Source organism: Oncorhynchus mykiss, chromosome 26 (assembly GCF_013265735.2).
Source record: "Oncorhynchus mykiss isolate Arlee chromosome 26, USDA_OmykA_1.1, whole genome shotgun sequence".
Classification (NCBI taxonomy): Eukaryota; Metazoa; Chordata; class Actinopteri; order Salmoniformes; family Salmonidae; genus Oncorhynchus; species Oncorhynchus mykiss.
Window position 1 is genome coordinate 27,055,915 of NC_048590.1, and position 25,476 is coordinate 27,081,390.

General features: G+C 49.5%; 1 protein-coding gene across 1 annotated transcript in view; it reads right to left on the reverse strand.

Moving 5' to 3' along the window:
• The window catches only part of LOC110506519 (zinc finger homeobox protein 3-like), a 193,809-nt gene that overhangs the window by 122,077 nt on the left and 46,256 nt on the right, over nucleotides 1-25,476 (reverse strand). Inside the window, 3 exon segments of the mRNA XM_021586186.2 lie at nucleotides 1,514-1,540; nucleotides 1,833-2,421; nucleotides 2,694-5,183. Coding sequence (XP_021441861.2) covers nucleotides 1,514-1,540; nucleotides 1,833-2,421; nucleotides 2,694-5,147 — 3,070 coding nt within the window. The 5' untranslated portion in view covers nucleotides 5,148-5,183.

A 25,476-nucleotide genomic window follows, 5' to 3' on the forward strand; every position in this document is an offset into this window, starting at 1 on the left:
AAAGAGGACTAAAGGGAAGGAGGTACAGACGGATACTATCTGTCCTCGAGCTGCACAGACAGAGTTATGACGGCAGAGTTGTGTGTGTGATGGAGTGTATTGGTGTGTACAGTCAATCAAAATGTGTGTGGCTCGGGATGACACTGTGGTGGTTTTAGGGCTGAGAGTAATGCCTCATCATTGCCTCCCTGTAACATGCTTATTAAACGTTCCCTCACAGGAAAATGAACCAGATGGCAAGAGAGGGATAAAAAATTAGTCACAGCAATCAATTCTTGTTCGTGTCTTTGAACCGGCGACAGTTGGAGACAAGTCTGTACAAACTGTGGGGTTGTAACTGGCACGCCAAACACTCAGCTATGCCGCTGAATTACCCATACTGGGCCCTCTACTCCTCCCTTCTTTGACCAAGATAAAATTTATAGCTGCTATTACGACGTTGGGGGAAAAAAGAGAGCTCCAGTGGCGGAGTTCAGTGGCAGTTTGGAAATAATGACATGAAAACGCTGATGTTCAGAGGAGGCCTGGAGGACATGGGCGAACAAGAGGAAGGCTCACTGAGCTGCTCTCTCTCTCTCTTCCTCTCTCCCTCCCGCAGCCTATTGTGAGGAAAACAAGGTATCACAGGGGGACTTTCCCAGTCAGTGTGACCCAGATAGAGTGACATAGACTGGAAATGTAAACTAAACTCCTACGTGTGTTATGAAGTGAAGTGTGGATGTGTGAGTTTGGGGGGCATATTTGAGGCTATTAAGGAACGTTCAGAGAAGTTCTACCTACACCGCTTAATAACTGATGGAGACAAAAAAAAGCTCTCATAACTCTAATGGCTAGGGTCGTTTTTTAACCAGGGTCAGCTTTCTCTAAAATCAACCCAAAAAGTCCCTAACTGAAGCTCCACCGATAGCTTCACTAGCCTTGAGTCTAAAGGTCCACTCTTCTCAGCCGAGCCGGAGTGAAACACTATCCTAATACCAAGGCCACAGTCTGGAGAGGATCCCCTCTTTTATGGGGAAGATATCGATTCAGCTCCAACTAGACAGAACATGGCATGGAAGTCATTGTGCCTGGCACATTGGTGAGAGAGAAACTGTCATATGGTAACAACTAACAAGTCGTCTGCTACACTAAGTCAGAAAGGGACTGTTGTGAGTTAGGTCCACCCTCTAGAAATCTCGTGTTTTATACAATGCCGTTGTTTCACCTCCCCTCTTTTATCTCAATGGGGCTCTTTGCTTGGAAAAAGGGCGAATGATGTTAAGTTCAGTAGGGCAGGTGTACCTTCGGGCAACAGAAACAGAAAGAAAGAGACCGCTGCCAACATGAAAGATAGGATTGTGTGTATAGAGTGTGTGTGAGAGGGAGGGAGGGCTAATGTGTTCCCTGGTTAACCCTTTGCCTGCATGTTGGTTCAGAGAAATGGCTGCTCTGCTGTTTCTCATGGGGATTTTTTTATATTCTATATTCATCACTAAAACTAAAAATCATTGAATGTAAATATAAAATGACTTACCATTCATGCATTCATTTACTGGCCACGCTACACACATTCAGTAAATAAATTAACACAATTAGCCTATGTCTAAATGGGTTAAAAAGTTAAGCATTTTTTAAATCAAAGCTGAATCTTCCATTTAGACACATACTGTTTATAACTGTGTATTTCATGTTTAAAAATAAACAGCTGGTAGCAGTGAGAGCGATCCCACCCCTTGTGAACTCGTACTGAACTGCAGTCTGCCTTCTCTGTGGTGACCTGAGTCAGTACTGAGGGAAGAGCCAGAATGGCTCCCACTGTTCCACTGTTGCAGAGGCAGACTGAGCGAGCTCACCTAGTTGGGGGGCCAAGGTGGCCATGTTGGGGTCCAGGTGGAAGCCTCCCAGGAGGAACTGGGCCTCAGCTCCAGCCGGGTCCATCTTGAGGCCTGGAGGCAGGCTCATGTTCTGGGTCAGGTAGTACTGGTAGAGCTCGGCCTCGGAGGGAGAGGGCATGGCCCCCAGGCCCAGCCGACCATGCTGCATCTGGGTCACATTCTGTTGCAGCAGCATCATGTTGTGCATGTGTTTCTCGCTGGTCATGTGGATGCGCAGGTTCCGCGCCACGTTGGTCTCGTAGTCGCACACTTCGCAGCGCCACGTGGGCTTGCTTTTTGGCTTGGTGGGCGAGGGGGAACCGCAGGGCCCCGTCATGTGAGTGGAGGACTGGGTGGGGTGGTGGTGGTGGGGCGGGTGGTGGGTGCTGGCCTGGGTCACAGAGGGCACGGTCACCACTCCTACCCCTCCAGGGTGCTGGCCAAACACCTGCTGCTCGGCGGAGGGGATGGAGCCTCCGTTCTGCAGGGTCTGCATGTTGTTCAGATGCTTGTCCGACTGCATGTGGATGCTCAGGTTGCCCTTGGTGGTGGTCGAGTAGTTACACACCTAGAAAATAGAGAGAGGACGTTCATTTTTGCTCATGTTGTAAAGTGGAAATCTTTGTTGCCTCTAACTTATAGTCCATGAAATATAAATCATATCATGACATGTTGATTGATATGTCATATCAGTCAACATGTCAACATATCAACATATTTCACATTGTGCTAAAGTTCTATTCAAAGTCCTACCACCTGTCAGTATACTAGTCATTAAGCTGAGGTCAGTACTTCAACTGACTAGGTTGGATCTTCAACTGACTAGGTTGAAGTACTGACCTCGCAGCGGAAGGGCTTGTATCCGCAGGTGTAGCTCTCTCCACGGGCCAGACGCGGGTGGCTCTGGCCACTGCTGCAGTACACACAGGAGCCACCGGAGTCTGGGTGCTTCTCCTTCATGTGGGCCTCCAGGGTCTGCTGGTACTTGTAATGCCAGTTGCACTTGGGACACTTGAGTGTCTTGCATGAGTTGCGCGAGTGCATCATGGTCATGTGTCCGCCCAGGGACCGCGAGGAGCCCAGGACGGTGTCGCATTTGGGGCATTCCACCCCACTTCCTCCAGGCCCGTGGTTCTGAGGGCACTCACCGCCACCGCCCATTTCACAGGACCCCCCTGGGTGGGGGTGTGGGTGAGAGTGGGAGTGGGCTGAGGGGTGGAGGTGGTGGTGGTGATGGTGCAGGTGGTGATGGTGCAGAAGGGCTCCGCTGTCCTCCTCTCCCTCTGCCGGGCAATCATTTGGTTCAGGAGCTGTGGCACTATCTCGATTGGCACTTTCGTCGGCGGCGGAGTTGGAGGCCAGAGGTGAGGAGGTGCCCGCGGCGACGTCCTCGCTCCCTCTGCTGGCTGCAGCTGCCATCGCCATGGGGACAGTGGGCCCCTGGCAGTTAAAGCTCAGAGGGAGCTCCGAGGTCCTCCCCCCACCGTCTGCCGCCGAGCCCTCTTCCCTGACAGAGGAAGAAGAAGTGGAAGCTGGGGCTTTGCTGTTGAGCGTGGGGCTGGCTGCAGATGGGCAGGCAGTAGGCTGGAGAGCGCTACTAGGTATTAATAAAGGAGATTTGGAAATGCTTTGGTTTGATACAGCCGGTTTCCCCACTTCTCCACCGCCACTGCTACTGTTACCAACACAGGCCAGCGCAGTTCCTTCTTCCTCCACCTCGTCTTCCTCTTCCTCTAATAACAGTTCCTCCTCTTCTTCCGAGCCCCCCTCCTGGCTAGCAAAACGTACCTTGCCTTCTCGCCCCTCCTTGTCCCCGTGCTCCCGCCTGCGGATCCCCTCTTTCCCAGCAGGCCCCTCTGTTCTCCCTCCCTGCTTGGGCAGGGCGTTGGAGTCTTTGGCAGGGCCTGGGGTTGAGGTAAGAGCAGGTGCTTTGGGGTTTCCCAGCCCCCCCAGAGAGAGGAGGGAGCCTTGCTGCTGCTGGAGGCCAGAGGAGTCAGAGTCTTTGTTCAGGAGGGCCTCGCTGCCCCCACTGCTGCTCCCTGCCTCCAGGTGGATCCCACTGAACGTGCCATAGAAGCTCTGGCCAGAGTTCATGGGGACCATGGTGGAGGGTGCCGGCATAGGAAAGCTCTTGTTTTTTGGTTCCAGGAAGCTGATGAGGGGTTCTTTGTCCTTCCCGATGCCCTGGATGATGGCAGATGCCTTATTGTCCCCCAGCAGCCGCCTCTCATCCTCACACAGGGTCATGCGGTGGTCGTGGACGGCATGAGTAGCGAAAGACCGCGGGTAGCCGAAGGACAGTTTGCAGAGAAAACACATGAGGATGGGCTTTCCCTTGCCATAGAGGGCCAGCCCATCAAATTTGGAGAAATCCACGTTGTTGGGAACATCTTTGGATACGCAGGACTTCTTGGCAGACCCGTCGCTGTTCAGGTAATCCTTGTTGCTTTTGTGCCGCACATCGAAGACGCGGAAACTGTGCAGGACAGGACTGAGGCCTGCCAGGGTGGAGGTATTGGGGAAACCTTGGTCTGAGGAACCAAACCACTTCCCGAACGACGAGGCTATGTGGAACGTGTTGATGATCTGAGGGTATACCGAGGATGAGGTCCCAGCAGGTTCCCCCGGCTTCCCCGCCACGGGGAGAGAGTTTGTGGGGAGCAGGCCGGGCACCGCACCCCCTCCACTTTGGATCAGCTGGCTGAGACTTTCAACAATGTAGGCTGAGCCGTCCGGCTGGTAGACTATCTCTCCAGCCAGGTTCTCCACATCACTGCTCTCCTCTTCTTCCTCCTCCTCTCCTTCCTCACTCCCGCTCTCCGCCACACCCCTTCGTCGGTTGGGCTGCTGGCGTAGCAGCGTGGGCATGCCCCCTCCTCCAGGAGCTATGGGTACTCCGGGGAAGGGCTGCAGACTTGGGAAACAGCTGTCGATCTCCATCTCATCCAAGTCCTCCAATTCTTCTTCTTCCTCTCCGCAGCTCACTCCCTCCTGCTCCTCGTTGAGCTCCTCTCTTCTGGGGTGCAGCTGGCCTGAGGCGGAGCTGTCGCTGTGGGCCAGGGGTGGGGTCCGGGTTGGATGCTGCTGCTGCTGTGGCTCTCTCACAGAGGGGTAGGGTGCAGAGAGAGACAGGGGCTCCAGGGAAGAGGGCTGGCTGCTGGGAGGGACCTGCGAGTTAGAGTGATCGTTCCAGGTCTGCAGAGGGTAATGCTGCTGCTGCTGTTGCTGGGAGGTGGTGGAGGAGCCGAGCCCATCGTCTGTCCCAGAAACCACGGGAGACTCACAGCTGTCCATGCTGATGCCTACATGAGGTGTTCATCGCATCCAGGCCTGAAGACACAGAGAGAGAAGAGAGAGAGAGAGAGAGATTGGTAAGAGACTATAATGGTAATGCATATATGAAAGGACCATGGTTATCAACAAGGACACATATACAGTCTCTCTTCCTAAGGTTGTATAAACTCCTTTCATAAACATAACCCATAGCATTGTTCTCATCCTAAGTACTTCCATATTTTCCCCTCCCCTAATGCTCTCATCACGTAAGTGGGGATAAAAAGCACCTTCATCAAAGGAACATCTATCTATAGAACCCAGGCGAGAAGAACACATTTAATGTATAGTGCATCGGGTGAGAGCCAAAAGTGTGCGATCTAATTAGGTAAATGACAGAGTGCTCATTATGTTAGATTAGGTACTTAAACACAATACCTGAGACGAGCACTAATAAGTCGTCCCACGATTCATCTTCCTGCCATATCAGGAAGTTACCATCTTTTATCTTCACCTTCCAAACAACACCCCTAATCTTACATTCTCCAAATCCTACATCCGTTTTTAATTAACTTCCAGTCAGAAAGAGGGAGAAACAGGCCTAACTTAATGGATAAAATAGATTCACTGTGCGATAATTAGACACAGAGAAACCACCCATCAGGACATGATACATTTACATAACTAGAGAAGAAGTGAAGGGTACTGCTGATAACTTCACAGCCATTTTACAGCCCTCTCCCTTCCTACTGAAATAAGAGAAATCATGCATAGAAAAACACATCACCCACTCCTCTCTCTCGTTGAGTGCACACAACGCAGTATGCAACGCAGGTAATTACTTGTGTCCTCGCATACACACTCTCTCAAAGAGGAGGAGAGGAAAAAAGGCAATGTTTTCAGTAAAGCCCAAAATACACCATCTGGGTTGGGTCTGAAATGCAGCTGTGTTTAGATCTGGCATCCACCTCCTCGGTCAGCCTGGTTTCAAACACTCCAGCCATCCTCTGCCTCTGAAAGAATAAATGGGAGCTGTGCTTTCAGGAGCTGGCCATGCCCTGAGCACCAGTGGCCCAGCAATACACAGGCCGCAATTTAGAGTGGCGAGGAGATAAAATGATAGCGCGAGATACTGCTGAGCTAATAATTGTATTAAAGGGATGCAGGCAGCATTGATTAGAGGGGGGCGACCGGGCTGAAACCAATAACTCTGGCCTGCCCTTTAACCCAGCCAGTACTGAATATTACATGAGCAAAGTTTCCCGGCACTATGCTCAGCCCAGCCGCCATGTCCCGGCTGATTAGCACATTCGCTGCCGCCACTTGATTTATTTACTTATTTACTTACTTAGGGATGCAAATTGTAGCTGTGATCAGACAGTGTGGCTCTACCCCCACCCCCCTATCATTTTAACTAGAGAGGGCTGGCCCACACTGGAGAGATTGATCATGTCTGCCTCGCTCTTCATTCATGTCTGATAGAAAATACCCCCCCACTCTATATGCACTTATGCTACTCAAACAACAGGGCGAGTCTTTTAGCATGCACCTTTGTATTTTGACTGGATTTGCAAATTATGACCGTCTGCCCTGACAGGAGGAGTGAATTCTAATCAGGTGTAATTAATGCATATAATTGGTTTGATAAGAAGTCCGATATTGTATGTTTAACTGCATTATCTGAGCGTAATGAAGACAAGGCGGGTGTAGTAGTTGCAGGATCTTCCACTGAAAACAGTGAAGGTAGGCAACCATTTGATGTCAGCCCATGTCCACCTGCTCTCATTGTTTGTACTCCACACAGACAGAGCCTCTCTGTTGCTTTGCATTCAGAATGAAAGATAGTAGGCTTATTAAGAGGATTACTTGATCCAGACAGACATGATTTGTAGCTGGCTGCCATATTGAGAGAGGGGATAGTAACCAGGTCAGTCTGCATTTACTATCTGCGCCATTAATAAGAGAACACTAGGCGCTCTGCCGACATTTCAACCAAATGGACTGAGGTAAACGAAACCACAGCGAATTAATTTCTTTTACTAAAAAAAATCCATGCCTAACAGAAAAATAAAATAACTCATTCATTTATTAAACAAAGGACACCTGGATCATATTTTGCAGCTAACTACAAAAAAAGGAACAAACTTTCCTGTGGGTGATTCGTCTAATGAGAAGAAGTAGCAATGAGATGAGCACCCATCCTGTCTGAACATGGATCTCCTTCACACCTTTTCCTGTAATCTGTTGTTCCATCAGCCCCTCCTCCAGATTCCACTGCCTGTCCTGACCATGCCCCGAACACTGTGCCCACATCACTGTCTGTCCTGACCATGCCCCGAACACTGTGCCCACATCACTGTCTGTCCTGACCATGCCCCGAACACTGTGCCCACATCACTGTCTGTCCTGACCATGCCCCGAACACTGTGCCCACATCACTGTCTGTCCTGACCATGCCCCGAACACTGTGCCCACATCACTGTCTGTCCTGACCATGCCCCGAACACTGTGCCCACATCACTGCCTGTCCTGACCATGCCCCGAACACTGTGCCCACATCACTGTCTGTCCTGACCATGCCCCCAACACTGTGCCCACATCACTGTCTGTCCTGACCATGCCCCGAACACTGTGCCCACATCACTGTCTGTCCTGACCATGCCCCGAACACTGTGCCCACATCACTACCTGTCCTGACCATGCCCCGAACACTGTGCCCAAATCACTGCCTGTCCTGACCATGCCCCGAACACTGTGCCCACATCACTGCCTGCTACATGGGGAGTCTAGCCCACAGAGGGGTGGGGTGGAAAAACACACAGCACACCAGCCTAAACTACTACTTTACATCCCTCATTCACTACATTTCTCCAGTCCTTTGTCCAATATCCCTTTATGGCTCCTGGAGTTTAAACAGCGGTGCTAGCATGTAGCTATTGTATAACTATATGTGTGTGCACTATGCATCTATTAGCATCACGTCCTTGTAAAGTGTCTAAAGCAATTAGAGTGGGAGAGGAGAGGAGGATGACCCCTGGCCAGTGATAGAGGCTGAGCCGTGGCCTGAGCCAGCTCAGCGTGTCCACTGCTTACTAGAAAACAGGATTGCTCTTTAAAATCAAGATGGTCTAATTCAATAACCTGTGGTGGTTACTGATGTGCAATGGGATTGTCTGGAGTCGGAGAGTCGCAGGGCCGGCTGATACAAAGCTATCTCCCTGTTTGTCTTCAGGAGGTCTGCTCGCTAAGCGACACCTGTTTAGAGCAGGAAAAGCTTGAATCTTTCAAAGGCACTAAATGAGGGAGATGGACAGACTGACAGGAGCGCTGGAAGGGCAAAGAGGGAAGTATGGGGCAAAGTGTCTCTGTGCTATAATAAACACACATTAAAAGGATGAATCATGCCGGTAAAGGTAGTACTGCCTGCAGTATGTTAACATTAACGCCCAAGGTTAGGTACTGTACTATGCAAATGACTTGGACTTTTCCTTTGCATACTGGTATCTGAGCTGCTGCTAAAGGAAAACAACAGGATTCCTGCCATGGCCTGTGCTTTCCAACCCTGCACTTGTGTTCTCCCCCCCTCTCACTCTCTCTGTCTCTCTCCCTCCCTCACTGGGCCCACTGGGCTGAGAGACAAACAATAAGCAGCCAAAACAAGCCTCAACTCACAATAAGAGATAATCAGAGGGAAGAAAAGCATGGATTCCTGGACTCTGGGAGAAAGGGAGGGAGCATGTCCATACACACTACACAAGACCTGGCCATAGGGGGCAGTCCTCCCACCCATCCTCACACCTCTTCTACAGAAGTCAAATGCCAGACCCTCTTTTCACCTGTCTCTGACTTAGAGGCATAAAAAGCATTATGTTCTCCCCGCACCTTAACAGAGCAGATAAGGTTGAGCCTATTGAAAGGGCCCAGGTCCTAATGAACCCAGTCAGAGAGTGGATCTGGTTGTCATTTTGCAGAAAATGAGATAAGTTTTTATTTATTGGCCCTTTCATTATGTGGGATTTAACGGCCAAGCCAGGGAGGAATTAAAGGCTAAGGATCCATCTGATTATAAGCATGCACAATCACCTGCCTGGGGGCCAGGCCTCCAGAGGACCAGGGAGAACCAGGGTCTCCTGGGGAATTAACTCTGGCCCAGCCCCAGCTGAGAACACCCCCATCGGGCTTGGACCTAAACCCCACCTTACCCCCCTCCATTTACACCTAGACCACAGGCTTTCTAGCTGAGGGGAGACCTTGAAAAATATAAATACCCAAAAAGCCACTATCCCCCCCCATCTCCCATTGTCCTTCAGGAGGGCTGTCTGTGTGAGTCTGAGCCATCTCACAGAGCCTCAGCCTGGCCAGCCACCGCAGGGTATGGGTGCTTATTGGAAAATCAATGGTGTAAATGCTAAGCAAGTTACAGGAAAATGTGGGAAGGAAGGCTTCTTATTGATAAATCAGGGAGGGCCTTTGATGTTGCACAGGGGACGTGCTTATCGATGGGGGAACCATTGTAGTCCTCAGGCAGAATGACCAGGGGCTCTTCTCCAAGGCTTACCCCAATTAATCAACATTGAAATGTATGCATACATCTCACTCTTTGCCTTAAGTCCATGGTAATGCCCAACATAAGGCCCCTGTATTACCCTTATCCCTAAGCCTTAGATGGTGGGATCTTCCTAAGGGACTACATTGAGGCACAGGCTGCTTCTCTCCTTCTCGCTGCCTCGGCCTTACACCGGCTGTCCCTATCACCCCTAGACCAATTTTCTCTACTATATACTGTACTAACATCTAGGCCAATTAGTTTTTACACAATTAACAAAATATGTTACAATGCTAATTAAGTATGATTCCTAACACAGTACATCAAAGTGTTTCAAATCAGGCCAGTGTTTATCTTTGTATAACACAGACACAAGGATGCTCCAGTGCTGCTCCTACTTCAGGAGGCAAAAAGTCACCTCAGGTCGATGGTAGTCTGTAAACAGGGCTTCCCGTAAAATCAATGATCTGCAGTTGGAGCTATCAGTCTGTGGAACAGAAATAGCCGTGGCTGTGTCAAGACCGAGGCTGAGGCTGGGGCTCTGGCTGGGTAGGAGAGAGGGGAGTATAGTGATGTGTGTGTGTGTGTGTGTGTGTGTGGGGGGGGGGGGGGGGGTAGTGTGTAGTGTGGCTAGGAGTACTGTACATTAAGCAGCTGATAGCAGGGCTATCTGAAGCATGCTGCATCTGTCATGCCACAACCACTACACCTTCAGGTCCCAGGCTCTGAGGAGAGGATGTGGGCCAAACTACAATTCCCAGCATGTATCACTGCAGTTACAAAACATTTCCTGCCAAAATTCTGGAATGAGATGAAGATTGGGCCAAAAATGGCCCTGCTGACTACTATATGGCACAGTAAAGCACCCTGGAGGTGTACTGGTATACTGCAGGCCATTCTGTATCACAGCATTAATGCCTGTTACCATTCAGCTCTTACACTGCTTTTCTTTGGCCAGAGAAAGTATGAGCAAATTGATTTTGTAGTATCAATTGCCTCCTTTGTTCATGGACTTGAAAAAGAACCTTGAAAATGCTGTTATCGTTTACGCAACATCATCAGATTCTCTTAATCCATTCCGTGTTGCACAACAGAGGTGAACTGATTTGAACAAAGTGGCAGGGCTGTGATATAGCTCCTGACAGTCTGAACAACCGCACCAATCAGAGAGCAGGTAGGTTCAAAGCCTTCCAGAACGGATTGGAACGTGGCGGTAGAGTGTCTCCTCACTTTTGGAGGGTGCGATGGAAACAGTGTGGTGTGTAATTAGAAGTAGTTCATTAGCTGTGGGTTAATTACTCAGTTGTGGAGAAAGAGCTGGTGGGGTGGCAAAGCGAAGGGAAACAGCGAACACACAGCAGGAAGCTCCCAGTCTCCCGCCAATTAGCAGGCAGCATGGGGGGTCCGTTGAGCTGTGGCAGACTGGGAGTACAAATGAGAGAAACCTCACTCACACCACAGAGAGGGAGAAGGGGAGCAGACTGAATACATTCAGATTAAAAATGCATACTGTTACACATTGGTTTTCCTCGCTGTGTTCTTTTTGTTAAGCGATTCGTTTGCACAAAAGCCACTCTATTGTTTTAACATTGTATGCAATCACAGTCGTCTTTAATTGATCTGTGACCTTGGACTCCAGATTACGGAGGAGCATGCGAGTTTCTGCAAAGTGTCAGGTAGAAAATGAAACAGAGAAGACACTGTTTTAATAACTACAAAAATAACCTCGTTACTGCAGCCGCAAGCTATCTTTCTTTTTAACAAACCATAGTGGATGTCGGCGCTGTGTTATTTCCATGTGATGTCCCCAGTGGTTCGTTTAGATAAAGCTTTGTGTTCAGTAAATGCATAAATTATCTCTGGGATAAAGTTATGGATGTATAATCAGAGATGGGCGATCATGCTCACACCGCAAAAACCTACATTGGCCCCCAGGCAACCTGGTGCACAGAGCAGGCACAGCATGCGCCACAACACAGCAGGGGGAGTTAGCAGGAGCATGTGTGTGTGTGTGTGTGTGTGTGTGTGTGTGTGTGTGTGTGTGTGTGTGTGTGTGTGTGTGTGTGTGTGTGTGTGTGTATGTGTGTGTGTGTATGTGGGCCCTCCTTTACCTGCTAACAGAGGCTCACAAACACCTGGCTGATCAGTTAATTACACGTCCACCCTCTCTGCCCCAGTTCAGACAGACAGACAAGCAGGCTAAGTTGACTGATTACTGATGGTCTTGTATAAAAAGTACTCCTATTCCATAGCATGCTGTGAACATTTTCTCACAGGGCTGAGTGTGGAATGTACAGGGATACAGGGGGCATTGCAGAGCCCAGTGGAAAGGTTAGTCTGGTACGACAGTCTGATTGATTAGTGCCATGACTACCCAATCCTACCCATTCCTGGGAAGATCAGCTTAGAAGAGACTCCCAGAGAGAGAGAGAGAGAGAGCAAGAGAGATAAGACAACTCCCTAGTCCAAGCTTCCTCCACTCCCCACTCACAGACCCACTCACCTTTCCAACCAAAGGTCAAAGGTCAGCGGGGGAACGGGGAGATGTTTCTGATCAAAGTCTGCCAGGCCTTTTATTCATTTTCACTAATGATCAAATCTCCCCCTGTTTAAATATGAGGGAAGCAGGCCTTCTCTCCAGAGAGGATGGAAGTTAAATGTGCTAACTACAGGGCTTTTGGAGCCTTCAACTTCTCTGTTTTCGCTCAGTCCATTTCATTTGGTTGCAACAGGATGATGGTGGAATGGGGGGAAAGAGGACTGGCCGCAAGAAGCGCAGGACTGTTTTAGTGTTATATGCACTTAGATGCTTGCAAATGATAGGCAGCCATGTATAGAGCAGGACTGAATGGAATGAGAGAAGATCCCACATAGTTGTTCTATGAGGTGAGCCGCTGGTCTGAGGGTACATGCTAAACAGTCATAGCTGCAGAAAAACTGTATTGTAAAGAAAAACTGCTGCTCACAGTTTGTTGTAGTCCCCACACACACACACACACACACACACACACACACACACACACACACACACACACACACACACACACACACACACACACACACACACACACACACACACACACACACACACACACACACACACACACACACACATTTTTCCTACAGGCTTGCAGTAGAGGCAAGCCAACCGCAAACACAGTTGTTAAGATGATCAATACTATTGAAATATTAAACCTTAAGAAGCCACATTATTGATTGGGAGGCCGATGATAAAACTGTTTATTATCATAATCGCAAGGCTCTATGTAAACGTTTTGGAGAGGACTTCAGCTGTCCAGCTACTGGAGACTGGGACTAGACTTCTTGACCCCCACTACCCCCAAGGCCCCTAGCCCCCTCTACCTCCCAGCCAGCTCCCCTGTCCTGTCCGGCCCATCCTAGACCCCAGGGATTGAGGGGATAGGGGCAGACAAGGAAAAGTCCTTACCACACTACCTCTCGTCCCATTAAGGACGGCTGGGTGAAAGTCTGATCAGCATACCCAGCCTCTGTTGACAGAGACAGCTCCTGTCCTTCCTCCTCCACCACCCTTACAGCCAACAGTGGCCCAGGCTGGGAGGTCGGTTATTCTGGGCTGTGGCGTGACAGATCCCTAACGGCACCAGGAGCCAGGCTAGCCTAGCCTCCAGTGTGACTGGGGCAGAACACAGGCAGCCAGGCCCCACACTGGGGATCAGGGCCTGACAGACAGAGGGGGACAGGGATAACGCGCCTTTAATCCTGGGCCGCACCATGTAATCTGGAAAACAAATACCTTTGTAATGATCCAGGCCTGCACCTGGTAAAACACAGGGATCGCTGGCACCTGGAATTAGACAAATATTCTCAGAAGAGCATTCTTAAAGGGACACACTCCCTTTCTGGAACAGCCTGAAGGGGCACGGAACACACGCCAACACATCCATGCACACACACACACACACACACACACACACACACACACACACACACACACACACACACACACACACACACACACACACACACACACACACACACACACACACACGCACACGCACACGCACACGCACAGGGGCTTTGAGCAAAACTAGTGGGCAAGGCCTCATACATTTTAGTATATTACATAGACACAAGTGGTTAAGTGGTTAAGCTGTGACAATAAGCCAGCTATATGAAGGCCAGGGAAGCCCAGATCTGGTCCACCCACAGGGGTATTTAGGGATATCAGGGGGACAATGAAGGGGGGAGCTGGAGGGTTACATAGAGCTTCCAGGCCTAGCAGACAATGGCTGAAGCAGTGCCACCGGACAGACTTGGGGTTCGGGTTAGGACCAGAATTTTGTTAAGAGTTTAAACCTGAGGAGGGTGATAAGATAACCATTTAGATGGCATGTCAAATCAAATCAAATTTATTTATACAGCCCATCGTACATCAGCTGATATCTCAAAGTGCTGTACAGAAACCCAGCCTAAAACCCCAAACAGCAAGCAATGCAGGTGTAGAAGCATGTAAAGGCAAAATGACCAAGAAACCCGAGTGGGTGACAGCTGTCTGGGGGTGAGAGCTGAGACCTGGACCTAATGTGTGGAGAATGATGTCTAAGGAATGGACACTAAAAACTACGATCTCTTTCCACACATCAGAATGAAACATGGGCTGAGGCATATGAGCCTACATAATATAGTCATGCACCCTAGCACTAACACACACACGCACACACACACACACACACACACACACACACACACACACACACACACACATACACACGCATACACACACACACACACACACACACACAGAGAAAGCAGAGTAGGGATTAGAGGGTGTCCCAGTGAAACCATTCTGTGGAAATGATTTCTTTGCAGAAAAAAGGCATGAAAGCCAATGGTGACCCAGCCTCTAATTCTAGAGCGGGATATCCTGGATAAATAATTACAGGGTTCCTTTGAAGACCCTGGACAGCCTCTCCATTCACTCTGCACTACACATTTGCTAAAGTCATTAATGACAAAGATTTGGAAAGAAAAAACGAAAATCTTTCTGGTACACAAATACTTATTTTATGAGGCCAGGCCTGAATTCCTGTCTGCTTAGTTGAAGTTCTTATGCTGGGAAAGAGCTGTGCTCGTTTTAAACAATAAACCTCGAGGGAGAACTAATTTCTGCAGCTTTCCCCTGCTTTAAAGAATTATGGAGCGTTAATAAAGTTAAAGGAATAATGTGTCCTGTGCTTAAATAGAAGGAAGCAAAGGAGGAGTGTTGGGACACTCAACGTCCGGGCATTTGGAGAAAACAAAGACGAGAGAACAGACCTAGAGTTAGCCAGAAATGTGAAGGCCGCTCCATTTTGAAAGAATAACTCAGGAGTGGGAGTGGGAGTTGGGACTACCAGGGAGAATTAAAGAGATGCACTAGTGATCCCACTGGCGCGTAATGCCTGGCTATTCTCATTCAACACGGGACTACAGCTCCAATTAGGCACCCGTGCTCACACTTAGTGACAGGCTATTTTTACATGGAGCTATGCAGCTTCCCAGCCTAGTGAGGCTACCCAGGCTCATTCTCACTGGAGACATAAATAAAGAGGAGATGACAGCTGAATTTACAGTCGTCATATCCGGATCCCTTTCATTTTCAACTGGGACTTTTGGGCGACTACTAGCTGCCATTTCTTGTCTAGTTCCATTTAAATGATGAATGTCAGGGGAGGGAGGATACTGCAGTTGGAACTATGAGAAGGTGCATTGGGACTATATGTCTCTGGAGTCAAGGCCATTCAGCACCTGTCTACCTACAGATGGTACACGTCATCGTTAACAGTGTGGCGGTTTATACACAGAACACTCATAAATCATATCTTGATGCAATCACCGTGTTAGAAAAGGTTCAGAACCTGCCCCACGGTCTACAAGGACAGAAGCCAAGTTAAACTTTGAGAGGTGACGCGCATTCCTTCAGAGCAGAGCAGCGGTGAGGAACTGTCAACAGAGGAAGAGGGAAGAAAAACACAAAGAGAAAACAAGTTGTTAAGTGTGTAACAAGGTGGCCTGGAGGGCGGCGCTGAAAGAGGCCTCGACGCTCTGCGTTCAGTGTTAGAACATCAAACGACATTTTAGTCTCCGCGGAAAACTGCAGCTATGCAAAAACAATTCAAGGGGTAAAGCAGAACTGAACTCATTCACAACCGTTCCTAATGTAACCATACCAAACCATGTAGCCGGATTGTGTTAAAGATGGCTGAGGAGCGATGAGATTCCAAGACAGACAGGCCCAGCAGACCACTGCAGTCCAGGCCAGGCCAGCACTGAACCCCAGACCTCCTGAGGGACCTGACTCACTATACCCAGGGTGGGAACAACTGACTGCCAACAGCAGAGACAGAATGACCTGCTCATAAAACAAAACACTAAACAATGGACTGGTCTCATCTGGCTAATGTCCTAACGGCCTGGGATGCCTGCTCTGCTCTGGTCTGGTCCTGGGGTAATATCCATCTATGTATCAGGACCAGAGGAGAACGGACCCCTGGGACTGCTACTGGAGCCGGGAGGGAGGAATTGAGGGAGAAGGAGAGAGCGAGGGCATCTCTCAGTAGTGATCCCTCTAGAAGGGAGACAGTGGGGGGTGAGAAGGGGTGAGGAGGACACCACAGGGCTCTGATAGGAGGCTGGGGGGAAATCCGACACCGCACTGCAAAACATAAGACGATCAAAGTTGTTGGCATGTCAACTCTCACAGACAAGCCGGGCATTGTGATGGTTGCCAGGGCTCAGAGATTGATGCCTGGGCTGGAAATTCACACACAGTCCCTCAGCCTCTCTGGGTGGGGAGAGATAGAGAGAGAGAGAGAGAGAGAGAGAGAGAGAGAGAGAGAGAGAGAGAGAGAGAGAGAGAGAGAGAGAGAGAGAGAGAGAGAGAGAGAGAGAGGGAGAGAGAGAGAGAGAGGGAGAGAGAGGGAGAGAGAGAGGGGTGGGGGGGTACAGAGAGAGAGGGGGGGGGGACAGAGCGAGAGGGAGGAAATGGAGAGAGAGAGGGGGAGGGAAACAGAGATAGAGAGAGGAAACAGAGAGACAGGAAGAAAAACAGTCTGATATTGTAAGAAGCATGAGAAGTGTTTGTGAGTCCCCTCTTCCTCCTCCCTCTATTCATTGGGCTTGATCTAGGCAGTGAGTGAAGTGACAACCAGCCAGGCAGGCCAAGCTGAGGGGCCGTGGACTGTGGCTGTGTTTGAGAAAGAGCAGAGTCCTGCCCCTCGTCTCCATACACACACTGTAGCCCTTGTTCCCCTTGGCTCTACCGCCTTAATGAAATGGCCACATGCCGTCCTCTCCTCTCGCTCTCCACCACTCCTCTCATCCCGCTCCCTGCACTGCCTGCCCACTGCAGCACCTGTTAGATATAAATCAGCCCTACTGAGCTGTGTTTGGGAAGTGAGGCATTAAGCATGACACAACCTGTCAAAGTTCAGATCGTACCGACCGCAACATCTAGTTGAACCGCTGCGGAGCAGACCCGAACCAGAGACCGGGCCCAGCCCTGCCTCTCTTATCTCGTGCCTTCCAGCACCACATGACATGCCTGCCACATCTGGCTCCCAGCTGGGCGGCCCGCCGAGCGCAGCTAGTCGAGCCGAGGAGAGAAATACTACAGTACCCACGCTCCACAGGGAGAACTACAGCCCCAGCACCATCTTAGAACAGTCGCTGGTCCTCCACCTATAGCCAATTCAATGCTCTTTATTTGTTCGTGGTTTGAGTCTTATCTCATTGGGGAGGGCTGTGGGCACAGTGCAGGATATTGCTACTGCTCCCGAGTGACTGGCTTCTATTTCAGACAGGCTAGATACAAGTGTGTGTGTGTGTGTTGTGTCTGTGTGTGTGTCCTGCAGCCCTCTGCAGAGCTGAAGAATCTCAGTCACGTGTCAGCCTGGGGTCTGAAGGTCAAAGGCTGGAAGAGAACCCACACATTCCTCAGAGAACAGACACACATCTTCACTGAGCCGCTGTATGTTCGTTTGTGTGTGTGTGTCCAACTAGCCTAGTTCTCTGCACTCCGCCAGTCTACCCCAGGACCTAGCAGTTAAATATTAACCAAAGATGTTTTCACTCTGAACTTCACATGCAGTGCAGGGGGTAAGCAGTTCAGATGGAGAGAGAGAGAGTGAGAAAGAGAAGGAGAGAGAGAGAGTAAAGAAAATATCATCTGCTAGGGATTTATTCCCGGGTTCCCTCAGAGAGGGGTGTATACTAAGATGTGGCTTGTTCTGTTTAGCTGGGAGCTACAAGGGAGGGTGGAGGGATGGGAGGAGAGCTGGGAGGGGAAAAGAGAGGAGAGAGGGAGCTGATGGACAGGGCCAGTAGGGGCCAGGGCTCAGCTCAGCCCTACTGTAATTTACATTGCTGAGTAATTAGCTGCAGGATCAGGGGCTACAAACCAATGAAAGATGCATCTCTCAGGGAGAGGTAGACATGGGGAGAAGCCTGAAGGCTTACTGTGTGTCTCGCTTTCTCGCGCCCTCTCTCATACACACACACACACACACACACACACACACACACACACACACACACACACACACACACACACACACACACACACACACACACTCACACACACTCTTTCACCACCCAGGGTCTCCCAGATCCTCCTTCATCACCCAGGGTCTCACAGGGTCTTGCTCACAGGCCAGGAGGGACTTGAGTAACACTAACACACCTATATTAAAGGAAACGACAAACATGTTTAGAACAAACAGACAAATTAGACCACACCCTCGCAGTTATCCTTGGCAGAGGTACACCAAGTAAAGTCAGAGGGAGAGAGAGACAAACTGGCCCCATTCACCAAGCTCAGATAAACAGCTGTCCATCAACTCAAACCCAGATGATGGAACAGCCCCCAGGGAAACAGGATCAGGTTGGAGTAAGCCATAGCTAGGCTAACTGTAGCGCTGCTCTAGCTAGGTTAACTGTAGCGCTGCTCTAGCTAGGCTAACTGTAGCGCTGCTCTAGCTAGGGTAACTGTAGCACTGCTCTAGCTAGGCTAACTGTAGCGCTGCTCTAGCTAGGCTAACTCTATCTGTGGGGGTTGGTGACTGTTGGTTCTGTTACCAAACAGGCTCACTAATTCGCTCACTCACCCTCTCCCTCGCTCACTCACTCACTCACTCACTGGGGGTGACTGTTCTGTGTACATGCAGGCAGTTTGGCTGAAGTTCTTCTTTATTGTGCGGCCAGAGTGAGCAAACTAACGTGTTTGCAATGTTGACTTATCTCATATGTACATATGGGTACATGCACGCACACACACACACACACACAGACACACACACACACACACACACACACACACACACACACACACACACACACACACAATTACGACAGACGGAGATGGGCATCAGATCAGTGACCAGAGACGCCACACAGAAGTAAGTCCATGATACCAGCAGAGATAACCCATGCTCACTTACGAACAGCATGGAGGGAGCACGGCTAAAAACTAAATTAAACTAACAAAAATACCACACAGTACTGACTACTGTTACTCACATAACTCCCCATGTAAGAAATGCAGGGCAGAAACTGGGGGAATGTGCGTGGATCAGAAGCACTGCCTAGTGGACCTTGAAAATGGCGCATTTAATACACGTTTAATTAATGATGTCATTGTTTTGACATTGAAAGAGCATGCCGGCTAACAAGATAAACAAGCTCTAGCTCTGGGGAGAGTGCTATCTGAATACTAAAGGAAACACCAGGCTGAGAGATCACAACCAAAGCACTCTGAATCTTAACCCCGGGCCTTTGGACTGCTCTACTCAATCCCCCATACGATGAGATAATACGTTACAGAGGAGAGCACAGCTGCCAGGTCTCCACTACTCACACTCTGTGTGTGTGTGTGTGTGTGTGGTCAGGGAGAGCAGCCAGATATAGTGCCATATTGTGAATGAAATCCCCCTCTGGAGCTGTGAGTTTCCACTCAGGCGAGGGTGCCAGTGTACTGGGCATAGGCAGGAGACACTACAACTGCCAGCAAGAAACTGGCAAGGGGCCACGAGTATGCACATACAATACAGTGCTCACACACACACACACACACACACACACACACACACACACACACACACACACACACACACACACACACACACACACACAAAACAGTGACAAATATACACATACAGAGTGTACAAAACATTAGGAACACCATCCTAATATTGAGTTGAACCCTCTTTTGCCCTCAGAACCACCTCAATTCGTCAGGCATTAACTCTACAAGGTGTTGAAAGCATTCTACAGGGATGCTGGCTTCGCCAATTTGTGTCAAGTTGGCTGGATGTCCTTTGGGTGGTGGACCATTCTTGATACACACAGGAAACTGTTGAGCATGAAAAAACGCAGCATCATTGCAGTTCTTGACACAAACTGGCTCCTACTACCATACCCTGTTCAAAAGCACTTCAATCTTTTGTCTTGCCCATTCACCCTCTGAATTGTCACACAAACACAATCCATGTCTCAATTGTCTCAAGGCTTAAAAATCCTTCTTTAACCTGTCTCTTCCCTTTCATCTACACTGATTGAAGTGAATTTAACTGGTGGCATCAATAAGGGATAATAGCCTTCACCTAGATTCACCTGGTCAGTCTATGTCATGGAAAGAGCAGGTGTTCCTCATATTTTGTAAGCTCAGTGTACATAGTCACAGAGGTGAAAAGTACTGCAAGGCCAACTGTCTTGTCCTAGAAGTTCAAGTTGAGTCTCACAACAAATTACAACTTGACAGCTTAAATTACCCAGAGTTCATTTTTTCTTCCAATATATGTGCGTGTTGGGGTTTGTCGATGGGACCTGCAGCGTGTTTCATGTTCTGTTACCTCTACACAATATGCACAGGAACAGAGAACATTCTTTCTCCTGCCGTGCAGTTAAGAACATCACCCCCACCCCCACCCCCGCTCTCTAGTAGGGTGTTCAGCTCCATCCCTGACAGATGCCCTAATATTAGCGATGTGAGGGGGGAGGGGGGCAGCGTAAGATGAGAGGGTGACTAATTGGCCCAGGACCTGTAATTGGGGAGTCCTAATTGGACTGGACTCTATAATGCCAGGTGCACCTTTGGGGGGATGGGGTGGCGGTGCGGTTTGCCCTTTGACTGGCTATAGAGGGGTGGAGGGTTGAGGAGGGCTGGGGTCTGCACGTGGGGGGACAAAGAGTACTGCCACACTCAAGGCCCCAGTAGAAAAGAGCTAAGGAGTGGCGTGTGCCTCACGCTATTAGCCCCCTGAAACCACATGAAAGCCCCCGTACTGAGCCCTGTCACAACGACACACACACCCACGCCCAGTCTACCACCTACACACACACAACGGCTACCAGCAGCAGCAGTCGCTCCTATTGCACTTTCTCGACACTCTACTGCTAGGAAAGAAAGCTCCAGCTCAACATTTTCCATTTCTCATGGTTCACACGTCCGGTCAATGTGATCAATGTGTTCATGGCTCACCTATCCAATACTACACCCCTCCCAATCAATGTAATGGGGGCTGAGTGTTAATTGGAACAGAGGGAGTGAGGGAGTGAGAGAGGTGCTTTCTGCAGAGACATCAAAAATGATAGGCTCTTACAGAGAGCACCTTAATGCCTATTGCGTGCTTCTTTAATACATTATGCTCTGGAGTTCTGTTCTTGTACTTTGAGAGAAAGATGTGGTGGGGAGTTGGAGGGTGTTTTGACACTCAGAGCACATAGGTTACACCTGTTTGTCCTGCCACCACTATATGATTATTGGTAATTAGCAGTAGATAGCGCCTGCAGTTGCATTGCGTGGGCGTGGCAGCGGTGCATTCCCCTCCATGGGCAGGTATGTTGGGAGCGCCTGTAAAAACAAAACACCCTACCCTACCTCCTGACTCCTTCCTCCTGCCTGCTGTCTCAGGATCCAGGCTGGCCTCCACACAGACACACCACTCACACTTCCTGGGCACAGCCATTACATTACAGGGAGCTGGGCCTCCATCAACCACTTTCATTCGGAGGCTCTGCCATCATATAACGTCTGTACCATCATCTGGAAACTGATGAAAACAATAGAAGACAACAACGTGCTCCAACACGATGACAGAGAAATCTCCTTAACGATCAAAATATAGCGGTCAGTAAATAGGCCTGGTCTATATATAGCCTGAAGTGGGATTGATGAAGGCTGATGATGGACAGAGGTGATTGTTCAACCCTCTGGGGCCTTCTGGACGTTCCCATTTGGTAAAGCAGCAAAGCTGGATGAAGCAGAGCCTTTCCAGAACCCGGGCCCAGTTCTGAGGAGATCCCCCCCCCCCCCCCCTCTACAAATCTGTCTTTGAAGAGGACTAGAGGATCCACTTCAAACAGCACCCTTCTCCGCTCGCCATCCCTGCTTCCTGTTTATCAGGGAGAATGAAACAGCTAAACATTGTGATGAGAAATACAACTGCATTGTAAACAGGGGAGAGAGAAAGAGCCATGTTGCTGTTTGCAGGTACAGTAGAGGAGCTGGGATCGGATGTCTCTCAGATCGTTAAAATAAGACTCCGTAAGTCAAACATTTAAGCCTTCATCCTTCTCTCTCTCTCGACGTCTCTTTGATGGAAACCTTGGGAAGCTGCCACTGAAGAAACTAACAAATACAACAAAGATAGAGAATAAAGGTAGAGAGAGAGAGAGGGGGGAGACATGTAGCAGAAACAACTGTTTACCAAGCTTGTTTAGTGCACATTTTATCCTTCTGCTGTGCTTGTCTGGAGCCCCTTGATGAGGAGCAGGGACTGACAGCTAAACGTATGGAGTTATAGCAGGAGAACCTGTCTGTCTGTCATATAAGGGGTGAGACAGGGAAGGGGGAAAGGAGGGAGGCTGTATGTAAGCAAGAGGAGCACCCCCTGTGCAGCCTCCCCTCTTTCCTTGTATTTGGGGTGCGAGGTTAGCCACTATGGCCTCTACCTCCATAAAACTAGGCCTGCAGCTCATTTGCCTGTGGTTGAATGCAACAGAGAGGGCATGGGGTTCAGTTCTACTGGGTGTAGTGAAGCCACAGTGAAGCTGTGTCTCTATACCCCATCTCGTCCATATTTCATGATAAATGGGCTTTTTAGCACCGTGGCTTGGTGTAAGGACTATAAATCTCCTTTACTAAGAGAGCGCCCCGGTCGTCTGCTTGACCATTAGGGCTGAGGTGAGGACGGGTGATGGAGATGTATTGATTATGCAGTGTTTTTGGTGTAATTTGGTGGAGATTAATGATCATTTTGTCCCTGGTCTCGATCCCTCTCCCATTCTGCTGACATGATGAACAGCGCCAGGTCATCTCTGGGGTCTGGAGGGCCTGGATTCAGGGCACATGGTCAGTCCTGTGGCAGGGCGGCTCCGGCCAACCCCCAACCTCTAAATTACCCAGCAGGCTGGCCTGACACAGAGAGAAGAGATGAGGAGTATGCAACATTAGCTGTCAACTCAGGCCAGCGTCTGGCTGGGCAGGTCAACCCCTTCCCAATCAGGGATCAGGTCAAAGCCACATAACTCTTTAGCTAAGGTGAGGGTCACTGTGGCGCTGCGACCAGGCCAGGGTTAACCAGAGGTCTCCGGCCACTGAGGTTCATGGCAATACAATAAAGCAATCAATCCTGCCACTGTACCCTGGTCAATAATATACTCCTGGGCCGCGCGGTGTCACCACCTGTTCTCTGGTCTCTCCTTGGACTGTCCTGGCCTCTGGAGGTGTGCTAGGGTTTCACTGTCACCCAGGGGTTGAGGAAGGGTGGGGGTGGGGGCTGCAAGGGTGCATTATCAAACCCTCAGCCTGCTCGGACACAGGTGCTATAAAGCATCTGATGCATTACGTAAAGGGAGGCTTCATTGGCTGGAGATGGAGCCAGTTTCTGTTTCATTACTGTAATGCGGCCTGACACAGTCAACCTTGCTGTCTTTCAGATAGAGGATGCCCATCCTGTCACAAATCTGGGATTTTCTCCACTCCCACTGACAAACATCTGATGATATAGCTAGTCTCTGTAGCTATAGCAGACGGCTGCTGGCGTCAGGCCATGATCCAGTGGTGCTCTTTCCAGACATCCTCAAAGACAAGAGGACAAAACACCTTTAAATGTTGTTTTATAACAGAGAGGTTTACATAGACAAAGCAAAAAGAGAGAGCGGTGCTAAAATGTGAAACGTTGTGTAATCGGACACCGCTCCCCAACGCCAGCCCAGCCACCCCCTCTCTCGATGAGGAAGTGCAGACGTGTTTTATCTATTTTACTTCAGAACACTGTCTTTCTTCCTGGCAGAACCTGACCAGATACACCGAGCCCCCAGACAAAGATACATAATTCCTCGCTCAACTAATCCACCTTTTCCCTCCTTTCGAGGTTTAGAGGGACTCATCAGCAGCACTGTTTCACTTTTTCTCTCCCTCCCTCCCTCCCTCCCTCCCTCCCTCCCTCCCTCCCTCCCTCCCTCCCTCCCTCCCTCTCTCCCTCTCTCCCTCCCTCTCTCCCTCTCTCCCTCTCTCTCTCCCTCTCCCTCCCTCTCTCCCTCCCTCCCTCCCCTCTCATGTTCACCATGAATGGAGGCAGACAGCATGGACGTTGGCTGCCGGGATGAAGCAGCAGTTCATTCTTGGCTGCCCTCCCTCTCTTTGTAAAGGCAGGTATAGAGTTTCTAACAGCTCTGGCTGGCTTGATACAATGGAGACCTCAGAGGTGCAGGCCGAGCTCCAAACAGGTGAACCAAACCAACCAGCCTCCCCACCCTGGCCCTACACCCCCTTACACCCACATCCACCCCTGTACACCCCAACCCTTCTGTCCCGTACAACCCCCATCTATCTCTGGCTCTGTCTGTCCTGACATTCACTGTGCTTTTCCCTGTCTGCCAGAGAAATATAAAACTCCAGCCAGATAAGATCTGATCCAGGAACTAACTTGCTAATGAAACACTGTAAGTTCAGAGGCCAAACACCACTCACATCCATTGTTTCTAGGTAGGTAAACATTTAGTCTAGAATATTGATATTGTTCAAATAGATTTCTTTGCATACTCATTCGCATCTCTGGATTTGGCACCTTGACTTCCACCATTCTCCTTCCCCCTCTCCTCCCAGGTCTCTTCTGCCAGCAACACGAGGGCGTCATTAGGCAGCATAATCAGCATGCTGTTTGCATACATCTGCCTTATTTTATTGATCCCTCTTCATTCATTAAGATGCAGGGTATATAATTAAGCCCCCCCTGCCTCACCCCAGGGAAGGCTAATTCCCCTGCATGCCAAGGGGATTTCAGCAGAGGGCACAAGTGGGCTTGTCACGACGGGCACAGGGCCAGTTCCAGTCCCAGTCCCATCCCTGCCTCCCCTCCGGCTGTCCACAGCCCGAGCCAACTCCCCTAACAAGGACAGCCTTTTCCTGGCCGTGTTAACTAAAAGGACAATTATCTGGAGAACAATGATGCTTTTCACAGGGCCTGTGTTGTCATTAATGCACTGGATCTGGTTACAACAGCCAGCTTAAGCTAATTAAGGAATGCTATCTGTGGCCTCTCATTGCTTCTTAATTAAGTAGGATTCATTTAAAAATGGGGACAAACAGAGTCACATTTTTTTATTTAGCTTTTCTGCTGTTCTCACCCGTTTTGGATAATGTTGGGATCTTTTCTTTCCTTTTGGCTCTCTCTTTTCACTTGATAAAAATGGACAACTGTGTAAGGGAACCTACAGTACCATTCAACAGCATTCCAGTTCAGATCAAATGAACCTCAGTAATTATGAACACAGAGAAATAAT